Source organism: Periplaneta americana, chromosome 16 (assembly GCF_040183065.1).
Source record: "Periplaneta americana isolate PAMFEO1 chromosome 16, P.americana_PAMFEO1_priV1, whole genome shotgun sequence".
NCBI lineage: Eukaryota > Metazoa > Arthropoda > Insecta > Blattodea > Blattidae > Periplaneta > Periplaneta americana.
Genome location: NC_091132.1, coordinates 105701908 through 105728114, shown reverse-complemented (window position 1 = coordinate 105728114; position 26207 = coordinate 105701908). Strand labels below are relative to the sequence as shown.

The 26207-nt window shown below is 34.3% G+C and overlaps 1 protein-coding gene across 1 annotated transcript in view; it reads right to left on the bottom strand.

Moving 5' to 3' along the window:
* Positions 1-258: 258 nt before the first annotated feature.
* The window catches only part of LOC138691011 (cadherin-AgCad1-like), a 318553-nt gene continuing 292604 nt past the window's right edge, over positions 259-26207 (bottom strand). Inside the window, exons 29-31 of the mRNA XM_069812651.1 lie at positions 20086-20283; positions 17889-18056; positions 259-2937 (exon numbers count right to left, since the gene is read on the bottom strand). Of these exons, the coding sequence (XP_069668752.1) occupies positions 2553-2937; positions 17889-18056; positions 20086-20283 (751 nt within the window). The 3' untranslated portion in view covers positions 259-2552. The remainder of the gene's footprint in view (positions 2938-17888; positions 18057-20085; positions 20284-26207) is intronic.

Genomic DNA, 26207 nt, shown 5'->3' with positions numbered 1-26207 from the left:
GGTTCTATACTAGACACTGCATTTAATGATAATTCTTATGTTATACAGTATTTTAATTGCAATTCAACAGCCCAGTTCAAAAGGGAAACAACTGCATTATAAAGTTTCATGTTCCTATGAAAAATGCAATGAAAATCACTCTAATTGTTACTTATGGTATATAATTATGAAACATCATTAACAGAATTTGGATTAATTTCAATGATCCTTGGATTTTTCACAGCAACATGAAACTTTAAAACGCAGTTATCTCAGAACTTTAAATTTTGAGTTGTTTCCCTTTTGAACTGGCTCATTGGTATGTTTTTTTTTTTTGTAAACTTTATCAGTTATTATAAATTTAAGTATACACATCATATAAAATTCCTGTTTACTGTTTTATTATTCACAGCCATAGCCATATTTAATTGGTAAAAGAAAGTGGGGATGATACTGTGAATCTTCAATACCTACTTAGCTATGTCCTTTCAAGAGGAATCAAATATCCAAGTCATGGAACTCCATCAAAACTAGTAACAATAAACTGCACATTTTATTACTAAAGCTGTCAATTTAATCTAGTTAGACTACCAGCATGGATTAATGAATGTTCTTCCATATCGGGAATAATGTTCGAGAAATACAACATTTCCTCCATAGGGAAATAAATAAATATTTCTCTCCCTATTAACAATAGACATATCAATCGTTGTTGCTATGACATTTCCTTTGCATCCATGCATATGCGCTCCACGAACTTCAATGATAAGGTTTTCCGAAATAAAATGCGACGATTTACTTCCACGTATAGAAAAAAATTGTATACACAAATTTTTTCCTTGGTACATTTATATTCTTTGGGCTACATAACATACCTCGGGAAAAACTGTGTTGGTTCTCTCTAACACTTTATTTTATTTAACAAGTGGATTTGTTAACATTTGTTTAACATCTTTGGCCAGAAAATACCTGTGTGAGAGGAATGATTCCATGGTGCAAGGAGGTAAGATAAGATAAGAAAATTGATTATCTATCTTTCTAAAGGCGCCAAGTGCCAAAAAAAAGTTTCTAAAATATTACTGAAAAATACTGCCAAATACATGTAGCCACACCTCCAACACCATCTTTTGGCATACAAATGAGCCACTTACAGTTGAACTTCGACGAGCCTATTTAGTATGATATGCTCATATGGATGTCCTGCCCTTAGACTGAATAAAATGAAATTTGAAAAATTGACATTTTAGCCCCTTTAAAAAGTTAGATCTTCTATTAGTTTAAGAGCTCTTGTAATTAATCTGATGGATGTTCATGAGAAATAACGACTGAAATATAACAGCAATAGTATTAACAATAATAATAATAATAATAATAATAATAATAATAATAATAATAATAATAATAATAATAATAATATTAACAACAACAACAACAACAACGTTCTAGAGCAAGTATTGAATTGAATTAATTATTTAATGCAAATGTCAGTAAAGAAATTGGTGTTCATCCGAAATTACAAATATTTAATAAAAAAACATGGAACTTCATACAGAAGTAAACAAGCCAGAAAATATACATTAATAAAACTTTATAAAATCATGATAGTAATAACTCTCCTTCAAGAATCTGAATGATACAAATTAACTTAACCGAAAAAGGATAGCTGCAGTAGAAATGCACTTACTAAGCTAAGTAACAGGATACAACACAGAACAAATGAAGGTATAAACTAAAAAGCATAATTTCAAGAAATGAAACCTACCAAATTCAACATGTGGAAAGAATGAAAGAAGGATACTTCTAAACTACAGATCCAGAGTTCGAAAGTACAGATAAAGGCTTGTACAAGCTGAATTAAAAAATGTAGTTTATAATTCTGTTTCAAGCATACAACACAATTTTTTACCTTGAAGCCAGAACATATGTCACTGAAATTTATAACTGTTTTTACATTTGTTGTTGATGATGATGCCTAGACTAATAGTCAAACTATCGGTCATTTATAACAGTATTTGGATTACTTAAACTGTATTTGATGAAATACTGACAAATTTTGATTGTAACTCTTTTCCTTAAAAGGTTTTCGAAATAATAGGCTATTTATATTTATTCTACAACTTAATATAATGTTTGATAAACTATTTATTAATTACAGTAGTTAGCAACAAAATACTTTAACCAATCAATAACAGTCTTCAAAACGACATAATTTTTGGGAAAATGAACGTTTCATAAAAAAATAAACTTTTGTACAGAGTAAATTCATTACATATACGTCTACGTCTACTGTTTTTACAGGTACTGGTGTGTGTGTGCGCGCATACTTGTTACTAGTATGCATACTTCACTGCTGTCATTAGCTTTTCTGATCCATAATCTGATGAGCCATAGTCCCAAGGTAATGGGGTATTATTTTCCATCATTCTTACAGGAAAAAACTCTCTCAATGGATGAATTTACCTACACTCAAGTGAAGACTAAAATAAAGCTACCAAATTTCTTAACATATTTTACAAGTTTTTATCGAAATTTGGACGATTTGTTAAACATACAATATGAATTCAACAATCTCATCAGAGCTCTGTGGTCGGTGTGGAGTCAGGTCTTTGAACGAAAGAGAAGTTGCTGTTTTGTTCTGCTGTGACGTCAGACTTTTTACTGTTATCATCTGAATCATAATCATTACTATTGAAATATGAAGTAGATGCAGCCAATGGATTCACACTTGTTCGTCGAGGTGAATCTTCTACTGCTACGTCACTTTGTAGAGCTGATCCAGATAAAGGGTTGAAGCTAACTCTTCGTTCATATCCAGCTACAACCATGGGGTTTATGCTCGCCCTTCGCCCTTCCTCAAGATCAGGCAGGTAGCTGCCATTGGGAATGCCACTCTTGGTGTTTTGGCTGAATTCAGGATTTTCTTCAATTCCAATCAAATCAGAATCACCGCTGCTTTCACTACAAACATAAAAATTGATATCTTATGTCATTATCAACACACTATATTGCACTTGCTGTACTAAAAAAACACAAAATATGTGCATATGTGCATGCATACATGAATACATACATACATACATACATACATACATACATACATACATACATACATACATACATACATACATACATACATACATACATACATACATACATACATACATACATACATACATACATACAATATGCAATAATCAATTACTATGTGACATTACATAATGGCAATGCAGAGAGGAGAAAAGTTGCTCGGACCACAACATTATTACTGGTATTACCTTCAAATGGAGACTGGATACAAGAACTGCAGTAGAACCTACATGCACACAAGAGACATAACCAGCAAGGAAAAATTAAAACAATTCAATGGATCTCTAACAGCTTTTAATTGCAATAACAATAAACAAGAAAGATGAGCTCTACAATAAAGGACAAAGCTGCACAGACACTGAAGAAATGATAGAGGAATTCAATTCTTGCCTAAATGACAGTATGCAGTACATCCTTTTGGAAAAGCAATGGCGTAAAAAATGGCAGGACAGTTCCATGGTGGACAAAGGAAGTGAAAGTACTAAGGAAGAAAGTAAATGCTCTGTTGCATAGATACCAAAAAATACAAAATGATGATTTAAGAGAGGAATGGAAAACAAAACACATGGAAGCAATGCTGCAGTTGGGCCAGTATGCCATACCGCCTAAAATAAAAACTTTATGTTACTATAGCAGCAACAAATATAGACTCAAAAATATATTAATTATGTTTAACTGGTCTTTAATATACTTTGAAATGGAGGACGTTAGCTACTTGAAAAACATTCTGGTTTTGTTATCTAGTATAAAAGTATGTCCTCTGGCATCTGATGTCCTCTGCTTAAGCACTTGTCCATTCATTGTTTTATCGAAAACCATGGTCTGAAACTTCTGGGGTAGTTGTGATTTGTTAATTTCAATCTTTCATATTTCTACAAATAATTAACACTAACTTTATGGCATGACGCCTCAAGAAATCTGCTACACTGACTAGCTACTTTTAAAAATTGCTTAGATGCCTACGCATAACACTAATCTTATGATGTGGTGCCTCAAGAATTCTGTTGCAGTGATTCACTAATTTTAAAACTCGCTCAGACATAATGCTAGCAGTTTGCTAGAGGAGGGAAATATTGTTACTTTTTATGCGTTCATGAATCTTGAGTTTTGAGGTAATGGTTGGAACGTTGAAAGTATTTGAACTGCCCTGATAGTGGACATTGAAGTCATTATTTGTGTGTTACAATTAGTTTGTTTAACTGGTTGAGAATTTAAAAAAGAAAAGATACAGAACGTAGTGTTCACGACGAAAAAAGTGACAGTGACATGTCAGATACAGAATTTCCCAAAGCACAATGAGACTTAGATTTGGAGGATGATTGTTCAGAAGCTATGTTGGAGTCAGACGAAGTAAGTAAAAATTTGAAAGTTCTACCAACAGATTTTCCAGAATGTTGGTCAGAAGCTCAGTATGATTAGCCTATTTTAAGAAAGAAATTGATTGTTCTATGTGTGTTCAACTTTGTAAGCTTGGCTTAGGTCCATTCCAAGACACTTGCTTAAAATCAGCCAAAGAGTGAGTCGATTGTGACATTGGAAGTTTTGGAAACACTAAGGAAAAACAGCAAAATGAACCGTGGATAAGGATACATGAACATAAAATCACTACTACTCATACAGTATGAGATCAGATTAAGAGTGAAGCTATATGAAGTCTTTAGAAACTGGAGTAGACAAGATGAATGTGGTGCATTATGAAACAATTACTAGAGTTTACATCAGCATAAATAAAACTGGACAATTTGGTAGAGCACTCAGTGATTTTCCAGCGGACATTGGAGTTCAGCAGTTAAATGGATTAGACTTGGATAGAGTTTTATATTCAACTGACTCTGTGCTGCTGTGTAGCTCAATTCTTTGAAAACATTGTTTTAATGCAAAGAATACCTCCTCAGCATAAGAATCTCGCGAATGTACCACAGATTCGAAGACCATAACAGTACGTTTGATAGCTTTATCAGCTTCAGGAATTGTTATATCTTTCATTTGCAGAAGTATAGATAAATCTGAAAAAAACTATACCTTTCCCACACTGATTTTATGTATTTGTTTTTTTGAGGACATACTATATATAAAGCATAATTTGTCAAAGAAAATGTTAAAATGGTTGACGTTCTGTACTTCGTTTCTTGTAACATGGACTGCTAGTTGTAACCTATAGTTAACACAGTGTCATAAAATGAAATTCTGTTTTTCCATTTTTCCATCTCAAAATAATGGATACTCCTTCACAAGCAAATCCAACCATGTTTTTAAGAGGAACTTAATTAGAACCATAGACAATCACATTCTGTATTATGTTGTTGTTTTCTAATGCCAGGCATTTGACAATAAACTCATTTGATCTCTTGCACTCCAATATTTTTCAAAGATATTATCATGACCAGCCACTGAAGCACAGATTTTGAGGTGTTCCGAATCCATTTCTTGGTTTGAGTTGCACAATGGACAGTTAGGGGACTGATATATTCCAATTCTATGCAGGTGTTTGGCCAAACAATCATGGCCTGTTGCCAATCTAAATGCAGCTACAGACGATTTTCGTGGTAAATCGGGAATTAACTGTGGATTTTGATGCAGAGAGTTCCATTTTTTCCCTTGGGATTGTGTTATCAAATTTTGTTTGTTGAAGTCTAGGTATATAGGTTTAATAAATCTTTTCACAGAGTAATACGTAGATTTAGTAACAGGTCTGTAAGTAGCAGTGCTGCCCTTCTTTGCTAAAGCATCCGCATTCTCGTTTCCCAGGATTCCACAATGGGATGGTATCCATTGGAATACAATTCTTTTATTGAGTGATATTAATTGAGAGAGCATTTTATTTATTTCTGCTGTTTGAGATGAAGGTGTTGTGTTCAGATACTATTGATAGAATAGCTGCTTTGGAGTCTGACAATATAACTGCATTCCTAAATTTATTGATGTGGCATAGAAGATTCCTGAGACTTTCCCTTATTGCAATGATTTCACCATCAAAACTTGTTGTTCCATATCCAAGAGATCTATAAAGTGAGAAGAGACAGCACGTAACACCTGCACCGGCACCTTGTTCTCTGGAGATCAAGGATCTGTTGGTGTATAAATGAAGCCAGTTTTGTGGAGGGTACCTAATATTAATTGTCTCTAAAGACAATTGTTTTAGTATATCAGTGTTTACTTCTGATTTCAATATTTCTTCTGTTAAATTTAGATTATATTCTATATTTAATAGAGTTAAAGGGTTTGGTTTAATTTGTAAGTTTTCTTTTAAATTCAGGATATTGATTTTCTGTTTTAATTCTTGACAATGGATATGAAACTTTTTTGAGTCTTCAATCTACAGAGAGGACTGTATGAATGTCAATTGTTTCCTGGTAATCTGATAAGTTTTTCGTATTGAATCAGTGCTTTTTTTTTCTATTGTCATTTTGATGCTGTTAATATTAGTGAAGAATCTCATAGAATCTATTGGAGTTGTTTTGATTCCACCAGTAATGAGTCTGAGAGCTTGGTTTTGAACATATTCTATGTCGTTTATGAAAGGTGAAGTAATTAAAATTTATCCGCAGTACGTCAGCACTGGCTGTATAAACATTTTGTATGTAGTGTTCAAAGTCTTCCTAGAGCATCCCCATTTCTTTCCTGCTAGTCTTTTTAGAAGGGAGAATCTTTTACGAGCTTTTTCAGAAATGTATTTCAAATGGTTGCTCCATGTTAACTTACTATCGAAAATAACTCCAAGACATTTGGATTCATAAGTCCTAGGAAGGTGTTGGCCATTGTATTGGATATTGAATTCTCTTTCTTTTTTACCAAGTGAAAATATTTGGTAGTTACTTTTGCTTAAATTGAGTGTCATCAAATTTGATGTATTCCATTCATGTAGATGATTTAGAGCTTTAAGAGCAGAATTTTGAATTTTGTCTCTATGTCTGTAAGATCCGGAAGTCCACAAAACTATATCATCTGCAAATAGTGCTGTTTTCATGTTTGATTCCTCTAATAGGGAGGGTAAGTCATTTATATAAATATTGAATAAAGTTGTGCTGAGGTAGACATCGATATGTTTGTCTGTAACTAGAAAGTGAGTTATTGAATTTAGTGGCAATGAATCTTTGACTAAGGAATTCTGATATCCATCTGAACATATTGCTGGAGATACCTAATTTCTGGAGTTTTAGTAATAATTTATTTCTCCAAACAGAGTCATATGCTAACTGAAAGTCAATAAATATTGCCAAGGTATCTTCTTTCTTGTTAAAACTGTCTTTTATTTCTTGGCCGAGGCATATGAATTGTTCATTGGTAGAGTGTAGTTGTCGAAACCGGCTTGTCTTGGTGATAAAAGATTTTGGGATTCTAAATACCAAGTTAATCTGTTGGAGATCATGGACTCCATGGTTTTTGCTATCATGCTTAATAGTGCTATTGATCAATAACTATTAACATCATGAGCAGGTTTCCCTTTTTTGTGAATTGGTACAATGATTGCTTTTTTCCAAGCTGCAGGAATTGAGGTGTTCCATGATAAATTGAAAATGGATAAAAGTACAGACTTAGCTTTTTCCCCCAGATGTTTAAAAAAATTCGGAATGAATGTTGTCGGGGCCAGGAGATTTCTTGGTTTTTACATTTTGTATAGCTAGAGTTAATTCTTTGGAAGTAAAATTTTGATGAAATATTTCAGGTTTTGTACTAGTAATATTGTTATTATTATTTTTATGTAATTCTCTTTTGATAAATTTGTCAGTTTTTTTTGATATTGGGATGTAATCTGTGAGAGTTTGAGTAGTGTTCATTAAATTCGTTTGCTATATCTCTACTATCTGTTAATGTTTTGTTATTATGAATAATAGGTTGTCTAGTATTTTCCTGTGTATTGGAAATATTCTTCAGAAAGTTATATGTTTTAGCGCTATCGGTTCTGTAATTAATATTTTCAATAAATTTATTGAAACTGTTCTTTTTTGCTGTTATGATTGCTTTTTTAAGAATGGCAGTCTTCTTCGTCCAATCTTGAGTAGGCCTATCTTCTGGTGTTTTGCTATGTTCTGCTTTGGTTCTTGCTTTATCTCTATCTTGTTTCAATAAATTCAGGTTTTCTGTCCCGAATGGGGTGTATTTTTTTGGTTTGCTTCATGGAATGTGCTTTTTTGCAATTTTAAGAAGAGATTCACAGAAATATTTGTTCAATCTATCTGAGTTTGTATTTTTCATTAGTGGTGTGTTGACCTTGAGGTGTTCAGAAGTAAACACTGAAATACTGAAAGAATTGTCTTTAGAGACAATTAATATTAGGTACCCTCCACAAAACTGGCTTCATTTATACACCGACGGATCCTTGATCTCCAGAGAACAAGGTGACCTTGATCGAACTGCTAGTCGTGTCTTTAAGCTCAATTATGTCCCAAAAGAAAGAATGCACAAATGTACTTTCTCTCATTGCACATTTTAAACATGGCCAGTACAGGCTTATTGTTGATAGACACTGACTGTAACATTGTTTGAAATTATATGCAGAAATTCTTATTTCTCTATATGTGATACATGATATTAGTGTGGTTAATTTGGTGTTTTTTTTTTTATTTACTACTGAGTTATTTAGTGTCAATGAGATTGGCAATAGCGAGAAGAGGCCAAGGATTCGACATAGATTACCTGACATTCGCCTTACAATTGGGAAAACCTCGGAAAAAATCCAACAAGGTAAGTGGGAATCGAACTCATGACCACAACTTCAGATCGGCAGGCAAGTGCCTCAGCCTCAGCTATACTGGTGGTACAATGTTGTTAAAGAATAAATAGTCATAAGAGAGAATTTTATAGAAAAAAGTTACCATCACAAAGCAACTTTGTCATAATTCCGCCAATGATTTAAACTATAAATAACCAGAAAGAGGAAACCATTCAGAATCAAGACACAATGTTTTTAACATAACTGACAGAATCAGAATGTATAGTAAAAGTTTATTTATACGTTTTTTATGAAAGTCTAAAGAAAAAAACACGTAAATGAGAAAAACATGTAATTGAAATGACATTTAATAACATGTGAAATAGTATTTGAAGACTATATCGAAAGAAAAATTTAATCAATTTAATAAAATCTTCACAAGAGAAATTTAGAACTTCGTAGTTAAACCATCTTTGGGTCTGTAATAGAGTACTAAAATTTATAACACATATTCTTGAAGAATGTAAGATTATTTGTAGGAAATATTACCTGCTTACAGCCAATGATTAATTATTTTACAAAAAGGCAATTATTTTGGACTTCTTGTTCAAACCATGGTCTCAAATTGTAATAATTGCTCCATAATTTATTTACATCATCGTGTGTTAGAAAAGTTTCACGGTTCTAAATCAGTAAAAGTGTTATTAAAGAAGATAAAATTTGTGGAGGAAAGCATGGGTAACTTTGAATGTCCACGAATTCCAAAGTGGGCCGCATCTTAACAATGAACATGTGCTGTATTCTCGCATTGTTACATTTTCATGGCAAACCTAATTTCGAGCAAAATTAACTTAGAACATACAAATGATGTTTCGTATATCTTGGGATTTAAAATACGATCGTATATGTGTAAAAATATAAACGAAAAACATATACCATGACCAAAATAAATTAACATGGAAAGTATAGGAATTTTGCCATGATGTCAGAAAAAAAGTATAAGTAAGTGTAAAACCTATAAAAGAAGTTTTACTGCATTTACTGAATGCGATAGTGAGTGGAAATTAGAGCCTTTCTGGTTCCTACTCCATAAATATATTAAGTTTAGAATATATATGATTGTAACTAATACAAATAAGAAAAACTGTCTTTAACAAAAACATCTTATACACTTGTATCTTATTTATTAGTCATACTTATCAGTTACAAAATATGACTGCAATATTCTGTTCCTAAATAAATTGGTGGTCAGATATCACATTTTATTATCTTGTGTGTTTTATTTCTTAGCGAAATAGAGCAAATATAATAAGAATGTTTACTTGTTCACTTGTTAAGAATAAAAAAAGTAAACTCTTATTATTATATTTACTCTTTGACACAAATAAATAAAAAAATAGTAACAATTCATTCTTATTCACTCCTGCATCCCTATCCACGAGGCTTAACCTTTCAGTTGAAGACACCTTCATAAGTCCTAAGGATGGGTTTTTGGATTCTGTAAAAGCTAAGAGACCAAGGATTTAAAAAATGGTGCGACATTCCTCATTATTCTCTTTAAGGCATACCCAGCATCAAACAGATGGGTAAGTCATCAGGAAGGATTGTCATGCAGCGAGTGAAAAGATGGCCTCATAATGACTGGAAATGTAGAAGCAGTTCATGCTGTGTCTATGGACACCAACCGTTGTCGACATTGAAGCAATGAGTTAGAACCTCTTGAGTGCATGGCATTGCCAGACACCACAAAATAAGAACTTCAATTGCCCAGGTCCTTAAAACAACGAACTTCACAGTACATGAAGAAGTACACTGTTAGAAGAAAATGGCAGTACTCATAGCATTGATATGATTGCCTATAAAGATGACTGCATAGACTATATGCTATCATAGATCCTATATTGCTTTTATCGTCTGTAGCTGCATTTAGATTGGCAACAGGCCATGACTGTTTGGCCAAGCATCTGCATAGAATTGGAATATATCAGTCTCCTAACTGTCCATTGTGCAACTCAAATCAAGAAATGGATTCAGAACATCTCAAAATCTGTGCGTCAGTGGCTAACCATGACAATATCTTTGAAAAATATTGGAGTACAAGAGGTCAAATGACTTTATTGTCAAATGCCTGGCATTAGAAAACAACAACAACATATTGCTTTCTGAAACCTGCATGCCAAACAGTACAGGTATAGGCATAAATCCAACATGCATATAAAGAACAATTATACACTGCTAAAAAAATTAAGGGATAATGCTATTACAAGGTATCTAACAGTAACTCTGTAAACCTAAAGCAATATAGTAAAGACGCTGTTAAATTAAAATAGTGGTGTTGAGGTTCGGGATTAAATCAGCCAATCAGCTATAGAAATGCTGATCATACTATGGTGACCCCACCAGCTATAAATACCGTTTCTGTTTAGGGATAGTTTACTTTGTAATCTGATATTGTGTTGACAGTAGGCTACATCCATACCATGGATCCACATCGTCAGATAGCCACAAATTCTGCTTGGCATATTAAAAATGGGACAGACACAGCATAACGTAATCCAAAGACTAGGCATCTCACAAAGTGTTATCAGTAGACTATGGAGACATTATAGGGATACTGGAACTGTTGACAGATGACCTGGTCAAGGCCATCCTAGATCGACAGCACCATGGGATGATCATTACCTTGGTCTTTTGGTTCGCCAAAACCATCATCTTCACGCCTCTCCACTTCAACGAGAGTTTGTTTTGGCAACAGGGATGTTTGTATCCTCGCAAATGATACAGAATCGTTTACACGATATTGGACTTCGTGCCCGACAACCAAGGAGACATGTTTCTATTACAGCAGCAGTTTGGCGAGATCAGAGGAATGTGCCAGAGAACATCGAAATTGGGGCACAGTTGTATTCACAGATGAGTCACGCTTCTGTTTACATCCCGACAATTGACGTATCTGCATAGAGAGAGAACGAGGAACCAGAAATAACCTGGATTTCGGTATAAAAAGGTACGCTTGTGGTAGAGGGCAGAGGAGGCCTAATGGTTTGGGGAGGCATTAGCATTGAAGGTCGCACAGATCTCTATGTTGTCCGTGGAAGATCCCTGACAGTTGTGACGTATTGCATAGTCATTTCTTATGCTGGAGCAGTTGGAAAATCCTTCATTCTTGTGGATGATAATACACGAACACACAGACAACATGTGGTGACAATATGCTTCATGAACAAAGTATCCAGCGAATGAACTGGCCAACTCGATTCCAGGACCTCAGCCCCATTGAACATGCTTGAGATGCTCTAAGTAGAAGGATTGAAAGTCGTCAGGACCCTCCAGTGACCGTACAGCAATTAGAACACTACCTCCTAGGAGAGTGGCGACAACCTCATGTTATTGATGCCCCATAGATGTGAAGCTGTCCTTACCGTAGCAGAAGTCAGACTTCTTATTAAGGGTTGTTTGTATAGTTTTATTTTATTCCTTTTAAGAGCAAATATGTCTCAAGTGCTTTGAACAATGCTTTGTTTTGTTTATTTCATTAAACTACTTGAAATGTGATGTGTTTATTTATTGTTTTAGTTAATTAAGTGAACCAGACACCTTTTCGAAGTAAATGACTGGAAGGTACAGAAATATCCCTTCATTTTTTTGAGCAGTGTAAAATGAAAACTAATCCTAATTTTGTAATAGACAAGAACATGCATTGTAATGGAGATTTAGAATATTGAGAAATATAAAAATGTGTAAATGCTTGTTGAGTGAAAAATAGATGTTAAAGATAATTTTAATATATGCCAACAAACTTCAATGTTATATTCATGCATTCCATATTTCCTTGATAGCTGAATTGTAGTGCGTTATTATGTTAAGAAAATGTTCCGTGTTTGATCCCTGGCCATGACTGTTTTTTATTATATCTTGCATTACTAAGAATTGTATGTTTCTTGAATACAGCTTGGGAAAATTATGTAGCCTAGAAAAGGACTGTTTCTGAGTGTCCATTCAACATAAGCACAATTATTATTATTACATGTTTGCAATTTGAACTTTCATTACCCAGAACTGTATGTTTCTTGAATATATTTTGGAGAAATTACATTGTCCTGAAAAGGACTGTTTTTGAGTATCCATTCAATAACCTCTGTCATCATTATAAGCTTGAAACAGTTACACAGTATAGACCAAAACAATAATTTATAATTGCCATCTAGCGCTATCACTATATATTCTACTCTTTAGTGAATTACGGGAATGCATATCTTTGCAAAGGTGGATTTCCAGCAGTAGCTGTGATAAAGGCAAGTATTGGTAGTATGCCGGAATAAGAAATGAGAGTGGCAGTGTCCACTTTCATCTATTCCACATTTTCTATTTTAAAAAATAAATAAATATATTTATATAATCTTATATTTCCCATTTTTATTTAATTTACAGTGAAACTTCAGTAAGACGTTCAAGGGACCGCATAAAAATAGCGTATTAAATAGGACAGCATATTAGCAAGAGTGGGTTATTTTTGGATTTTTTAAATTTTAAAGCAAATATCTGAATCAGCATAAACATTTGTTGAAGAAATTTAAGGATTAAATACTGTAATTATGTAGAATAGAAGGTTCACGATATTTCACTTCTGTTCTAAGCATTGAATACGGGATTCATCATATTTACAGAGAATTTGTAATTTCTCTGATATCAACAAAGTTTTCTGTTTCACTCCTTTATTCATGTTGGCATTAAAGAGTCACTTCACACTTGTACAGCTGTCAAAAAAAAAAGTGGCCGCACTCGTGAACAGCGAATATTTTCAAAGTCCACTTCGGGTCGCGGCGATGTTACACGATGCATGTGCTTGTACAAGCAGTTCCGGAACTATGAAAGTGTTCCATATCTGCTCCTCGCAGACCAGCGGTAGAGTGCTTGTTTAATGATTCAAAGGTTCTGGGTTCGCGCCTTCTTCAAGTTTTCATTTTATTTTTTAATCGTTCTTTAGCGATGTAAATGATATTCAAATTATCATTTATATCCAGTTATCGTTCTTGATGGATATCACGTTATTTATATTTTGTTATCGTTCTTTAGAGATATGAATAAAATTCAAGTCATCATTTGTATTCTGTTATCGTTTTATAACGATATGAATAATAATTATTACTATTGTAGCTACAGTATCTCCAATGGGGGTTAGCCCTATTTTACATATGTATGTTAGGGCTATAGTTTTATACACAACAAAGATAAGCATAAAGAGAAAAGGAAAAGAAAATTAAATTAGCTTACGCGATGTAAACAAAACATAAACAATCCGTAAATTAGGCATTGTGATTGCAAAACAAATATCAGTTATCAATTTGAAACATACAAAAACATTAACAACACACATACGTAACACTTCTATAACACAAATATGCAGCTTTCCGTACCATACATCATAAATTAATACACAATAGTCACACAAACACAATCAAACTATAATTACGACATTGCGACGACAACAAGCATCCCATAATTGACTCACATACATAACAAATCAAGCATCCGTTGCAACACATACACTTCAACATAGTAACCACACTTTTAAAAGTTACAAATTTGGCTCCAAGAAGAATAAATAGGACACTGTTACTAATTACTATTCTTCTACAATTTCTTAAATACATCTGTAATAAATCTGTGAAATTCCGATATGAATAATATTCACGTTTTTTATATTGTTATCGTTATTTAGCGATATAAATAATATTCAAGTTATCATTTATATTCTATTTTCCTTCATTAGCATTATAAAACAATATTCAAGTTATTTATATTGTTATTGTTCTTTCGCAATATAAATAATCTGTATTTTATGTAGGTAATTATTATAACACAAATAAACATCTTTCTTTGTAAAATAGGTCATTTTATTTAGATAATTAAATACGTATTATATAATATCTTATATTAATTAAACAAACCGATATTTATCATTTATATTCTGTTATCGTTCTTTAGTGATACTGTATAAATAATATTCAAGTTATTTATATTGTAATCGTTCTTTAGCGATATAAATAACATAAATTTAATATTAGGTTTGGAAAAATCCAGTTGCATAATACTGCTATTAGTTTTTCTTTTTGTATTATTACATTATACTGTCTTGAACTACAATAAAATGAAAAGGAGTAACGAGGAATTGAACCTGAGACGTTGACATCTAAATTCCGACGTTCGTCCGCTGAGCTACGAGGGCAAAAGTGTGGAAACATTTTCGGAAAAATTGGCCCAATCACACTCTAAGATTTTCTGATGATTCGTAGAAACTAGTCCAGGATGCCGGGGGCAAAGGCTAATTGAGATCTCCCGATCTCTGATCAGGTCAAACATCCTGATAGAATTAATATTTAACCCTTGCCGTGACTTTCGGTGAAGTCCGGAGGGCCCAATTAGTCAAATCCACTCTCCTCATCTCCACGCTTGGGCCCCCTGGAATTTAATAAGATGCGAAAGAGATAGTGGTGTGCGGAAAGCAACGGGATGTTACCGCATTTAGGCCTATCCTTCCCAAGAAACACTGCAAACATGAACAAAGGAAGCTTTAAATAGAAGAAGAAGGATCTTCTGCAGACCTCTGGAAACAGAACTAAGGAAGAGACTAGTGAAGTGCTTTGTGTGGAGTGTGGCATTGTATGGGGAAGGAACATGGACATTACGACGAATTGAAGAGAAACGAATTGAAGCATTTGAAATGTGCATGGGGAGATGAACGGTGCGTGTGAAGTGGACAGATAGAATAAGAAATAAAATTGTGTTTGAAAAAGTGAGTGAAGAAATAATGATGCTGAAACTGATTAGAAAGATAAAAAGTAACTGGTTGGGTCTCTGGTTGAAAAGAATAATAGACGACATTAGGATATGTGGATCATATGCGGAGACTAAGAGGAAGGCAGAAAATAGGAAAGATTGGAGATTGCTGGGTTTGCAATGAAAGACCTGCCCATGGACAGAACACTTATGTATGTATGTTCGGAATGCCTGGAATATCGTGTCTAAGAACAGTCGCTATTTGCAAAGACTAATCAATTCCATGCCCACTCGACTGCAAGATGATCGAGATAAGAGGAAGATAGACTAAATATTGAATTGTGGCTTTTTGTTTTGTTTTTTGAACGCTTAATTGTTTGAATGTTTTAAGGCCGACGCCAGTAAATTTGTTTTGTTTATGCCACGAAAGATATTTTTATTGAGAATAAAATCCTTTTTCTTTCCATTTGCAGCCACAATATCATAATGATAAAGTCATGGCATAATATATTAATGAACCTGATGTTAATTACTAAAATAATCGTAAAAGAGAAAGGAGCCATTATGTATAGTTTGTCTCTCTCAAAAACAGAACAAAAAAGAACATAAAAAGCATGTGGTTGTAGTCGAACGCAGGACCTCATGAATAAGAGGCCTGAACGCTACCATTATGCTATCGATAACACACAGAATACTTCAATTATAACTGTAGATATCAGGCAACGTGGTCCAACAACATGTAACAGCGCCTGTCTCCGAATTGTAGCGAAGATACCCGAAGGGCACTTTGTTTCAGGAGAGCGGCCACTTTTTCTTTTGACAGCTGTACAAGATGCACCGGTCAAGTCTTCACTGACAATGTGATTTGAAACTGTCAGCAAGAAGGACAAGCTCTGAATACAGTAGTCTTGCAAGTACTCAAGGGTCGCATTCCATTCTATTGTATTCACTAAACAAAGACATTTTTAATATGTGGGCACTAACAGTAAATGTAGAAGTCCAGTATCCTTTAAAGTACGATATTTTAGAATTTTCAGCAACTGAAAGAGTGTATTAAACGGGATGGTAAGTATATGAAGTGGTGGATTTTACATGGTTTTATATAGAGATGTCAAGGGACCGGACGAAAAGAGCATATAATGTAGGATAGCATAATAAACGGGCGTGTATTATCGGGGTTTTGCTGTATATGTTTTATTTCTATTTTTCCCTACCATCCTAACCTAACAATGATAGATTTTTTTTTTTTTTTTTTTTTTTTTTGAGACATAAACGTCTTTATACTCATCTTCCTATACTGTAGAAATACCTCGCCTCTGGAATTCGTTACCTAATGACGTCAGGGACTGCCGGACTTCATCACAATTCAAAATTAAATTGGAAAATTTTGTCTTTCTTAATGTTTTTAGGTATTGCTAGAAGTATTGGTTTGTGTTTTTTTTTTCTATTTCTTTTTTAATATAGATTAAATTAGCAAGTTTCTTGTTTATGTTAGTTAATTAGTTAGGATACAATTAATTAATCATTTAAAGTTTGTGTGACTGCAACCTGTGTATTTTTGTGTGGCTTTACTTTGTTTATAGTGTTTTTTTTCTCTCTCTCTTTATTTCTTGTGCAGCTTTACTTTGTATGTAGTGTATTTTTTTCTGTTTATTTCTATTATTGTATTTGTATTCCTGGTGTTGTGGAAGAGAAGGCCTGATGGCCTTAACTACACCAGAATAAATAAATAAATAAATAAATAGATAGATAAATAAATAAATAAAATAAATAAATAAATAAATAAATAAATAAATGAATAAACTGAGGAGGAAGTCTGAGAACCACTGCTCTATATTATATTGAAGCAAACACTTTTCACTAGATATCAATTAACTAACTAAGTTAACGGCACTGTTCATTACAACCACAAAACTCAATAAAATGCTTATCATACTTAATTTTTGAAACAAAGAAATGAGCGAATTATAACACCACTTGCAGCTGTAAATAGCTAAACAAATAACGTACGTTCTCATAGTCCACAAAACTGTTATTATTGTTTGGAACAAAACAAAATGCAACTCCATGCTTAACAAAAATTTATATTGGTAACTTGTCAGATAGGCTCCAGAGTGTAGAAGCCGTTCCACTGCAGTTGTACCATGGCCTAGTCATCTCATGCAGGTTAAGTGGGCAGCAGCACGTGGAAATCTTATGGAGTAGATTCATTTTCGTTCACAGCACATCCAAGGTCATGCTTCAATCACCGTGGAACAGCTTCTAAAGACTTCCTAAAACTGGGCTTGTAGCCATACTCTCTGTTCACAGACAGTTACCAAATAAGCTGTCTGATTACTAAACATAACAATAACAAAGTTTCACTTTTTCGCTATATATTATATTTTACCTGACATTATCATAATCTCGGTTGGCGACATCCTCATTGCCCCACACGGGATTGGAACCTTCCACTGCGTGTCTGTTTGTATTAGGTACAGCCATACCAGCTCTGTTGAGACCAGAATCCTGAGAGCCAAATTTGGTTGTGGAAAGAGCTTCCAAGCGTCGATTCAAGCTTTAAAAACACACATGTTTCTAGATCAGGCTTCAGCAGATTCAAATTAATTTTAAAACAATGTGAAAGTTATGGAAATAAATTTCCAATTTACGAGATAAGGTGGAAATAAAATCCAACAAAAGAATCGAAAATACCTAAAAAATTAATGAATGTCTAAAACATGTAAAATTCGAGAAAAATATTATTACTCTGTACACTAGAAATTAAAAATTAAAAAACATCTACATGATTCAAATTTAATTCCTGATTAGGCTTATCTCAGAGAACCGGCTGTTGTGAAATTTAGTTTTGTCACTAAAGAAAATTATTTTATGGAACATTTATTATAGACTGAGAATTTTAATTGGTTAAAATTGTACTTATGCTTTGCAAAGAAACATAAGGAACAATTAAAGAATGCACTAGTACTTGTAAGACACAGCAAACAGTGAGGATATCCCACACAAATTTCGTATTTTGAGTAATTTAAATGAGACTGAAACAATAAGTTAATCCTGAAGAATTTTTTAATGAATATACAGTAGCGTGCAAATTAATCCGAACAACGTAATTACTTATGCAAAAACACTCAAACGGGATAAAAAAAGGATCTAAGACATACCTCAGTAATCTATGTGGCCTCCCTTGTTCCTAATAACAGCTCTGGTACTATTTGGCATGGATTCCACTAATTTCCCACAAATATTCTTCATTTCTTCATCGCAAAACCATACACCAATGAGGGCAGAAATCATCTTCTCCTTTGTAGAATAATCCATTTTTTGCATTCTTCTTTTGCAAATTGATCACATGTTCTCAATGGGGTTGATGTCGGGTGAGTTACCTGGCCAGGGGAGTACCTGAATATTCTTCTTGTTGAAGAATTCTGTAGTTTTTCGAGACGTATGGCATGGTGCCAGGTCTTGTTGGAACACACCTCTGCCATCCGGAAATGATTTTTGTAGCTGGGGTACGATTCTGGTTTCCAATAAGTGAATATATTTGTCAGAATTCATCATTCCCTTGATAGGTATTAATAATCCAGGCCCTTCATGTGTAAAACAACCCCAAAACATTACTTTAGGGGGGTATTTGGGTGCTTGTTGGAGATGAGCTGCTGTTACTTTTTTCGGATCCTTTCCTTACGTAAGAAACATGGTGGCCATGGACCTCGAAATGAGAATCATCGGAAAAAAGTACTTTCTTCCAGTCATTCACTGTCCAGTGTTGATGTAATTTTGCTCACATTAAGCGTTTTTTGCACATAACAGAGGTTAGCAGTTGCTTCTTAATAGGCTTATGAGCCCTTCGTCCAGCTTCCGAAAGCCTACGCCGCACTGTTGTGACGTGAATATTCGCCCCAGTGGTAGCCATTAACTCGCGGGTTAAGTCGACAGCAGTTAGTCTAGGATTTAATTTACTTTACCTGACAATTAAACGATCATCTGCAGGTCAAGTCTTCCTTTTCCGGCCACAGTTTCCTTTTTCCTGGGGTGTGATGGATCCAGTCTCCCTGTATCGTTTTATGATCGAATTAACAGTAGCCAAACCGATGTGACATTCTGCAGCAATTTGCCTCTGTGTCATAGAAGAATGCTCTGCTAATGTTATAATTTTAGACCGTTTTCGTGGAGTTGTATCCATTTGTGAAGACGACAGAATGTACACAGGATTGCAGTATTAAGTCTTCAACACAACTGAAATGCTTATAAGTACAAAACGACAGGCAAAATGTCACATATTATAAAAAAATAATGACAGACCTTCAACAATGGAATTACACGTACTACAGATGTCAATTAAAGCAGTATGAACAGCTGTGAGGCCAACAACGACAGAAAATGTAAAAATATGTCGTGTTCGGATTAATTTGGACGCTACTGTAGAATTAAAAGTTACGGTATAATTATTACATAAAAATGTAAGATATAAGAAATCCAATACCTGTCACCAAAATGTTATTTGTAGAAAAAACAATGGAAACTGTTAGGAATATTAATTAAATAATTCTCATTCACTTACGAGATTCATATGTTTACATACTAACCTTCTAGTTCTAATGAAAAAGGCTGCAAACAATACAATGACCAATGTTCCCAAAACCACTGACACCGTAATCAAAACAGTCTGCAGAACACCTTCCATATCACTGGTGACCTCATTGAGTGATTCTTCAACTGAATCCAAAACCAACTTCTCATTCAGGAGTTCATTATATAAGGTTTCGCTTCTGCTATTAAATTTACTAAACAGAAAGAAAATAAAATCATAAATATCATATTTTAAATAATGTATTTCTAATTGTAATAAAAAGTATTCCATCTAGAAATCTTTATAACATGAAATAACAAATTATTCTAAGAACTGTGCCCATTCTCAAAGAAGTGAGAGAGCTAGAGAGAAAAAGTAGTACTTTCAAGTCTTCCAAGCACAATAACGGCAAGTCATAAACAAGTACCAGCTGCAGAAGAAAAACAATGTCCAATGAATGAATCATAATAGACTTCCAAAAGCCATGCTTCAATATCGTCCCCAAGGGAAGAGATCTTTAGGCCGTCCTAGAAAAAAAAGGTTGACTGAGAATGACTCACTGAGACTGTAGGCCATGGGCCTTATACTTGTTTGGATGATGATAATCACGATTAACGCAACATGCAACTATGATTCTCCTTTCTTCTCTTAATAGGAGCTGAGTGCAACAACAACTGCTAATTGACAATTAAAATTTTAATGTCCCCCCTCCCCTGGAGAAAATATCCAATCTGCATCCTAAATACAATGAAAGCGTAAATACAAAATGGGTTTATTTCTTTACCCAAGTCAATTTTACAGAGAAGTCACCCACATATTAATGTTTGTATCCTATTGCCTATCTATTCCAGGTTTGAATGCCTATTATGATGAAAAGAAATGGAAGGATTAAAGGAACAGAATTTCCACAGATCTGATGAAGGCTGAGGTTTAAATTACCTTAAATTGTAATCATACTTATCATTCATTTTTTGAAGCAATTAAGATAGATTAAACCTAGCTTGCTAATGTTAAGAAAGAAACAAAATATTACTTTTTTAATTGGTTATTTTACAACGATTTATCAACTGCTATGTTTATCTGTGAGATGAAGATGCTAATGCTGGCGAAATGAGTTCAGGGTCCAGCACCGAAACTAACCCGGCATTTCCTCCCAATGGATTGAAGGAAAACCCCAGAAAAACCGCAACTAGGATCCAAACACAGGCCCGCTTGTTTCACAGTCAGGCATGCTATTACTTCACAGCAGTCGAAAAAATATCAATAATCATAATGTAATGTGTACTATACAGTAATTCGATAAATTTCCTTATAAAAATGTATACTTTTCGCTAGAAATCAGTAATTTTATTGGATAATTTTATTAGTAGCATAAAACCATTTAAATTGTTTTTTTAATCCAAAACCCAAGCAATAACACTACAATAAAACAAGTGCTGATTAGTAACTCAGTGTGAGTGTTTTCAGTTAGGCACAAAACTATGGATTCACTCAAATTATGTGCATTCTTCTTGCGGCATTCAAAAAACTCAGTAACCCTACATATTATGTATTAACTGCAAACTGCAAGTATGAAGTGAACAGGAATTATATTATGTATACATAGCTCTACACCTTTAAATATCATACATATATACAGAGGGTGCCAAAAAAAATGTATACACACTTCCAGCAAAGAAAAATAACAAAGCTGAATTCACACAAACAGAAAATGATGAGAACTAACCATCTTAGACTTTTACAGATACAACAGTTGCTCAAAATGCCCACCATGGGTATCGACACACTTCTGAGTACGTTGAACTACTGTTCGAGCAACGTTTGAGAAAGTGTCCTCAGCGATTGTAGCACATGCCATTTCAATTTCTTCCTGAAGTGCTGCCAGTGTAGCTAGTTTTCTACGGCATACAACATTCTTAAGTCCCCCATTGGTAAAAGTCCAATGGAGTTAGATCTGGAGAATGCGATGCAAACTCAGTCGGACCTTTTCGTCCTATCCAGTGCCCTGGAAGATTGTCATCAAGGTATGCACATATATCTCGGTGGTAATGTGGTGGTGCACCATCCTTTTGGAAGTAAAATTCCTCATTTTCATAGAGTGTACGAATGGAGGGTAAGACGGATATGCGTAACATGTTCAGGTTCATTTGGCCAGTTACTGTTCCATCAAAAAAGAATGGTCCAATTAGACCCCTAGATGACAATCCACAACAAAAATTAATTCCAGGTAAATTAACAGCCTTTTCCACAAAAACATGTGGATTGTTTGCAAACCAGTGGACACAGTTATGCTGGTTAACAGTTCCATTCAACATTAACTGTGCCTCATCAGACCAAACAACTTTCCCTATGAAGGCCTCATCCTCTTGCACCATGATCCGAAACCACTCACAGTACTGCATTCTCCAATCAGGGTCATCTTCATTTAATGCATGCAAAAGTCTTGGGATGAAAACTTTCAAGTTCACTGTTTTAATAATACGACATACGCTGGTTCTGCTAATCCCAGTCTCATGTGCACATTGATTTGTATATTTCTGCGGTGAGTACTCAAAACGTTCCAAAACCATAACCGAGGACACGGGGCTTGTTGATATGCGAGGTCTCCCAGATCTGCCCTTGTAAACATCGCATACGGTACCATGAGTCTCAAATTTGTCACGAATGTGTGCAATTGTTAATCGCATTGGTGGTTCTGTTCTGTACTCACGTCTCCATTGCCGTTGAACTTCAACAACATTCTCGATTCTCCAATACCATTTCAAAATTGCTTTTCGCTCTTCAAACGATAATCTTTGCTCCACTTTGTTAAGTGACCTGTCGCACAGCAACGCCAGCATAACGTATGTGAGTCTCATCTGTTTACAGGACATAATACTATACATTACTGTTGGCTCCATTTTGTTGTTGATTGACCTGTTGCGCAGCAATGCTAGCATAACGTATGTGAATCTCATCTGTTTACAGGACAGCATACTACACATTACTGTTGTTTTTCGGTCCAACTTTAAAATATATCAAGTAGATATCTCCTGTCAAAGTGTGTATATATTTTTTTCAGTACCCTCTGTACATGTAACTATAAAGGAAAAATTTTACAGTCCCTTCAAAAGAAACCAAATGACCAGGAAATGTACAAAAACTTGCCCAGACATGTTCAAACATTTTTAACAAGAGCCAGAACAGGTTACATTGTCACACAATTGTACCTACACCAATTTCACCTTGCTTGTACTCCTACTTGTTTGTAGTGTAATAATTACGATGAAGATCTGGAATACATTCTTCTATACTGTCCATCCATAAACCACAAAAGAAGTAAATTAAAATCATCAGTACCAGTTGCAGAAGACACAGCCCTGCAGTATATATTGACTACACCCCAACTCTGGCTACTAGCAACAGGCATCTATAATGAACACCGATCAAAATACCCCTCATTTCTCATGAAAAACAAGAACTGAAAAGACTACAGTGGACTATAGTGGACTTCATGTTGTTAGCAAATAGCTGGATACCGTACATTAAGAAGATTGATTGATTGATTGATTGATTGATTGATACATATAATTATATGACACTTAAAGCTACAGAGCTACAGACCTATCTTATAAAACAATACATACGAAAGACACAAGTAGGATTAAATAATCTTCATGAAAAGGATGAAGACGGAAACGTGAAGCTACAGTATGGTATAAATCGATCAGAAGTATATTACTACTTGGGAGAGTCAGTAAGGAAGTTACAAATGAAGCGTTGAGATCAAAAACCATTCAAGTCCACTTTTGATAGAAATTGAGATATTTATACAACGAGCTACTGTACTTCGTTTTTTTTTTGCCATTCATTGAGTTAAAGAAACATTCAAGGAGTGATTTTAAACAGTACTTTTTCATGCGTTGTGTTTAAGGGCCATTCAAGTCCACAGTCGAAAAGGTTCTTGCTAGGGATGTCTTGCAGTTGAGCAAGAAACGAGTTGTTAGTTGTTTTGAGGCTGTGACGTAAAGACTGTGTTCCTCTAGTCTTGTATTAAAACTTAAAAATATTCTTCATTGTTGGATACACACTTTCAACACTTAGATAATCACCGGTTAAGTTTATAACTTCTTTCCTGTGTTAGCGTTAGAAAATTACCTGTACCGGTTATTTTGGTCTTTACTGACGTTTTGCATTTATAAAATTATGGACAGAATTAATGTTTTCAATTAATACCTTACAATTGTTTATTTAGGGTTTGAATTAAGGAGGTTATTTCCATAATTGTGTTATTTGGAACTCACTTATTTTTCTGGTACCTAAGTGGCATAAATTACAGATAAATAATCATACAACACATAATGTATACTAATATGAAAAAAGTTGATGTTGTTGTTTTCTAATGCCAGGCGTTTGACAATAAAGTCATTTGACCTCTTGCACTCCAATATTTTTCAAAGAATATGAAAAAAGTTAATAATATCTTACAGTATGTAATATTACTGAAGCAACTGAAGAGTTCACGGGAAAAACAATTCTCTTAAGGGTGATCTCATGATCTAATTTAGTATTTTACTGCAAAATTTAGTGTTTTTTCTTATCAAAACTGGTAAAGGAGAATTATCACCACGGATATAGTCATATTTTCCTTATTTTTTAATTATGAACAGGAAATCAACAATCACACACGCAAAAATCGCATATTTCGGGAGTAAAGTGAAGAATAAATTTAATTAACACGTTTTTCTGTTTGTTTTTGTGTTTTTGTTTGTTTTTTTTGGTTACAGTAGTTTGAGGTACTGTGCTGTATTCCTTGTGTCTTAATGTGCAATTTGTTTCAGAGAGGTTAAACTTAGCAGAAAACTGAGTGATTTTTTGGTGTTGTGAAGTGTACTGTACCAAGACGACAACTACGAAGGTTCCTGCCACTAGAAAATCTATTTCTATTCAAGCGAAGCAAGAAATCATAGGGAAGAAAGACAAAGGGACTGGAGTGGTAGATCTTGCAAATGAAAATGGAGTGAACAAATCAACCATAGCGACCATTCTGGACAACAGGGAGTCAATCTTGGAAGCTAGGGTTGCAAAGAAGGGAGAGCTTTTTTTTTTTTTTTTTTTTTTTGCTCAGGAACGAATTAAATTTTTTTCAATAAGTTACTATGGGAAACAGCATCCCATATAACTAACTTTGTCCGGGAATGGATTAGGTTCGTAATGTGAGGCATCACTGTATACAGGTATAAAACTAAGGCAAGAATATTTTTCTCCTGGGCAATTATATAAATATTGGTTTGTCCAAATCTGGAAACTCAGTACAGTAGTAGCACAAAATAAGTACGCAATGTTATAAATAAATTAATATTGTGTTCCACATTAATTTTATTTCTAACTAATTATTCACTAAGTAACAGCAAAGTTGTATTTGAAAATGCTGTATAATACATTTATGTCAATTATATTTATTTCTAAGAAGTGCAGCAAAGTGCATGGATATGGCTAGTACTGTATGTAGAAAGTTAGCCAAAAGCTTCTACCCATTTCAACAATTCTATCTTCTTTTTTTTTTTTTCTTTCTCCTTTTTAAGACTTCTTCCACTCTTCAGCGGTTTGCCTCTACTGCGCTTTCTTCTCGACAGAGGACAGCAAACTCAGCCAGTAGCATTATTTCTCTGACTGATGCCTGATTTGTCGCAGAAGATGAGAACGAAATGATGTTATGATGGACTGTATGATTGGGTAGGTTGTGGCATTTGTAATTATTGGTACTATTCCAGAATTCCCCTGAAGAGACTTGGGAGATAACGAAAAACCCAAGTCAGTATAATCGGCCCCTGGAATCGAACATCGGACCTCCGGAACACAAGGCGGACATGTTCCATTGAGTTAAAAGCAGCCACTGAAAAGGCTTTTGAAGAAATTGATTCGGAACGGAAACTATGCAGAAAAGTATGTTTTAAGTGTCAGAGATCATGTTCAGTAATGTGCTGGTATCAACGCAGAAGGAAAACAATTTGAAAAACAATGGCGGATATACTGAGATACGACGAAATTTTGTTCACGGTCGAAGCAAGAGATAAATTATACAGTGAAACTTCCCAATAGCTGACACCACTGGGGAAAAATTAAATGTCCGTTATTGAGAAGTATCCGCTATTTAGA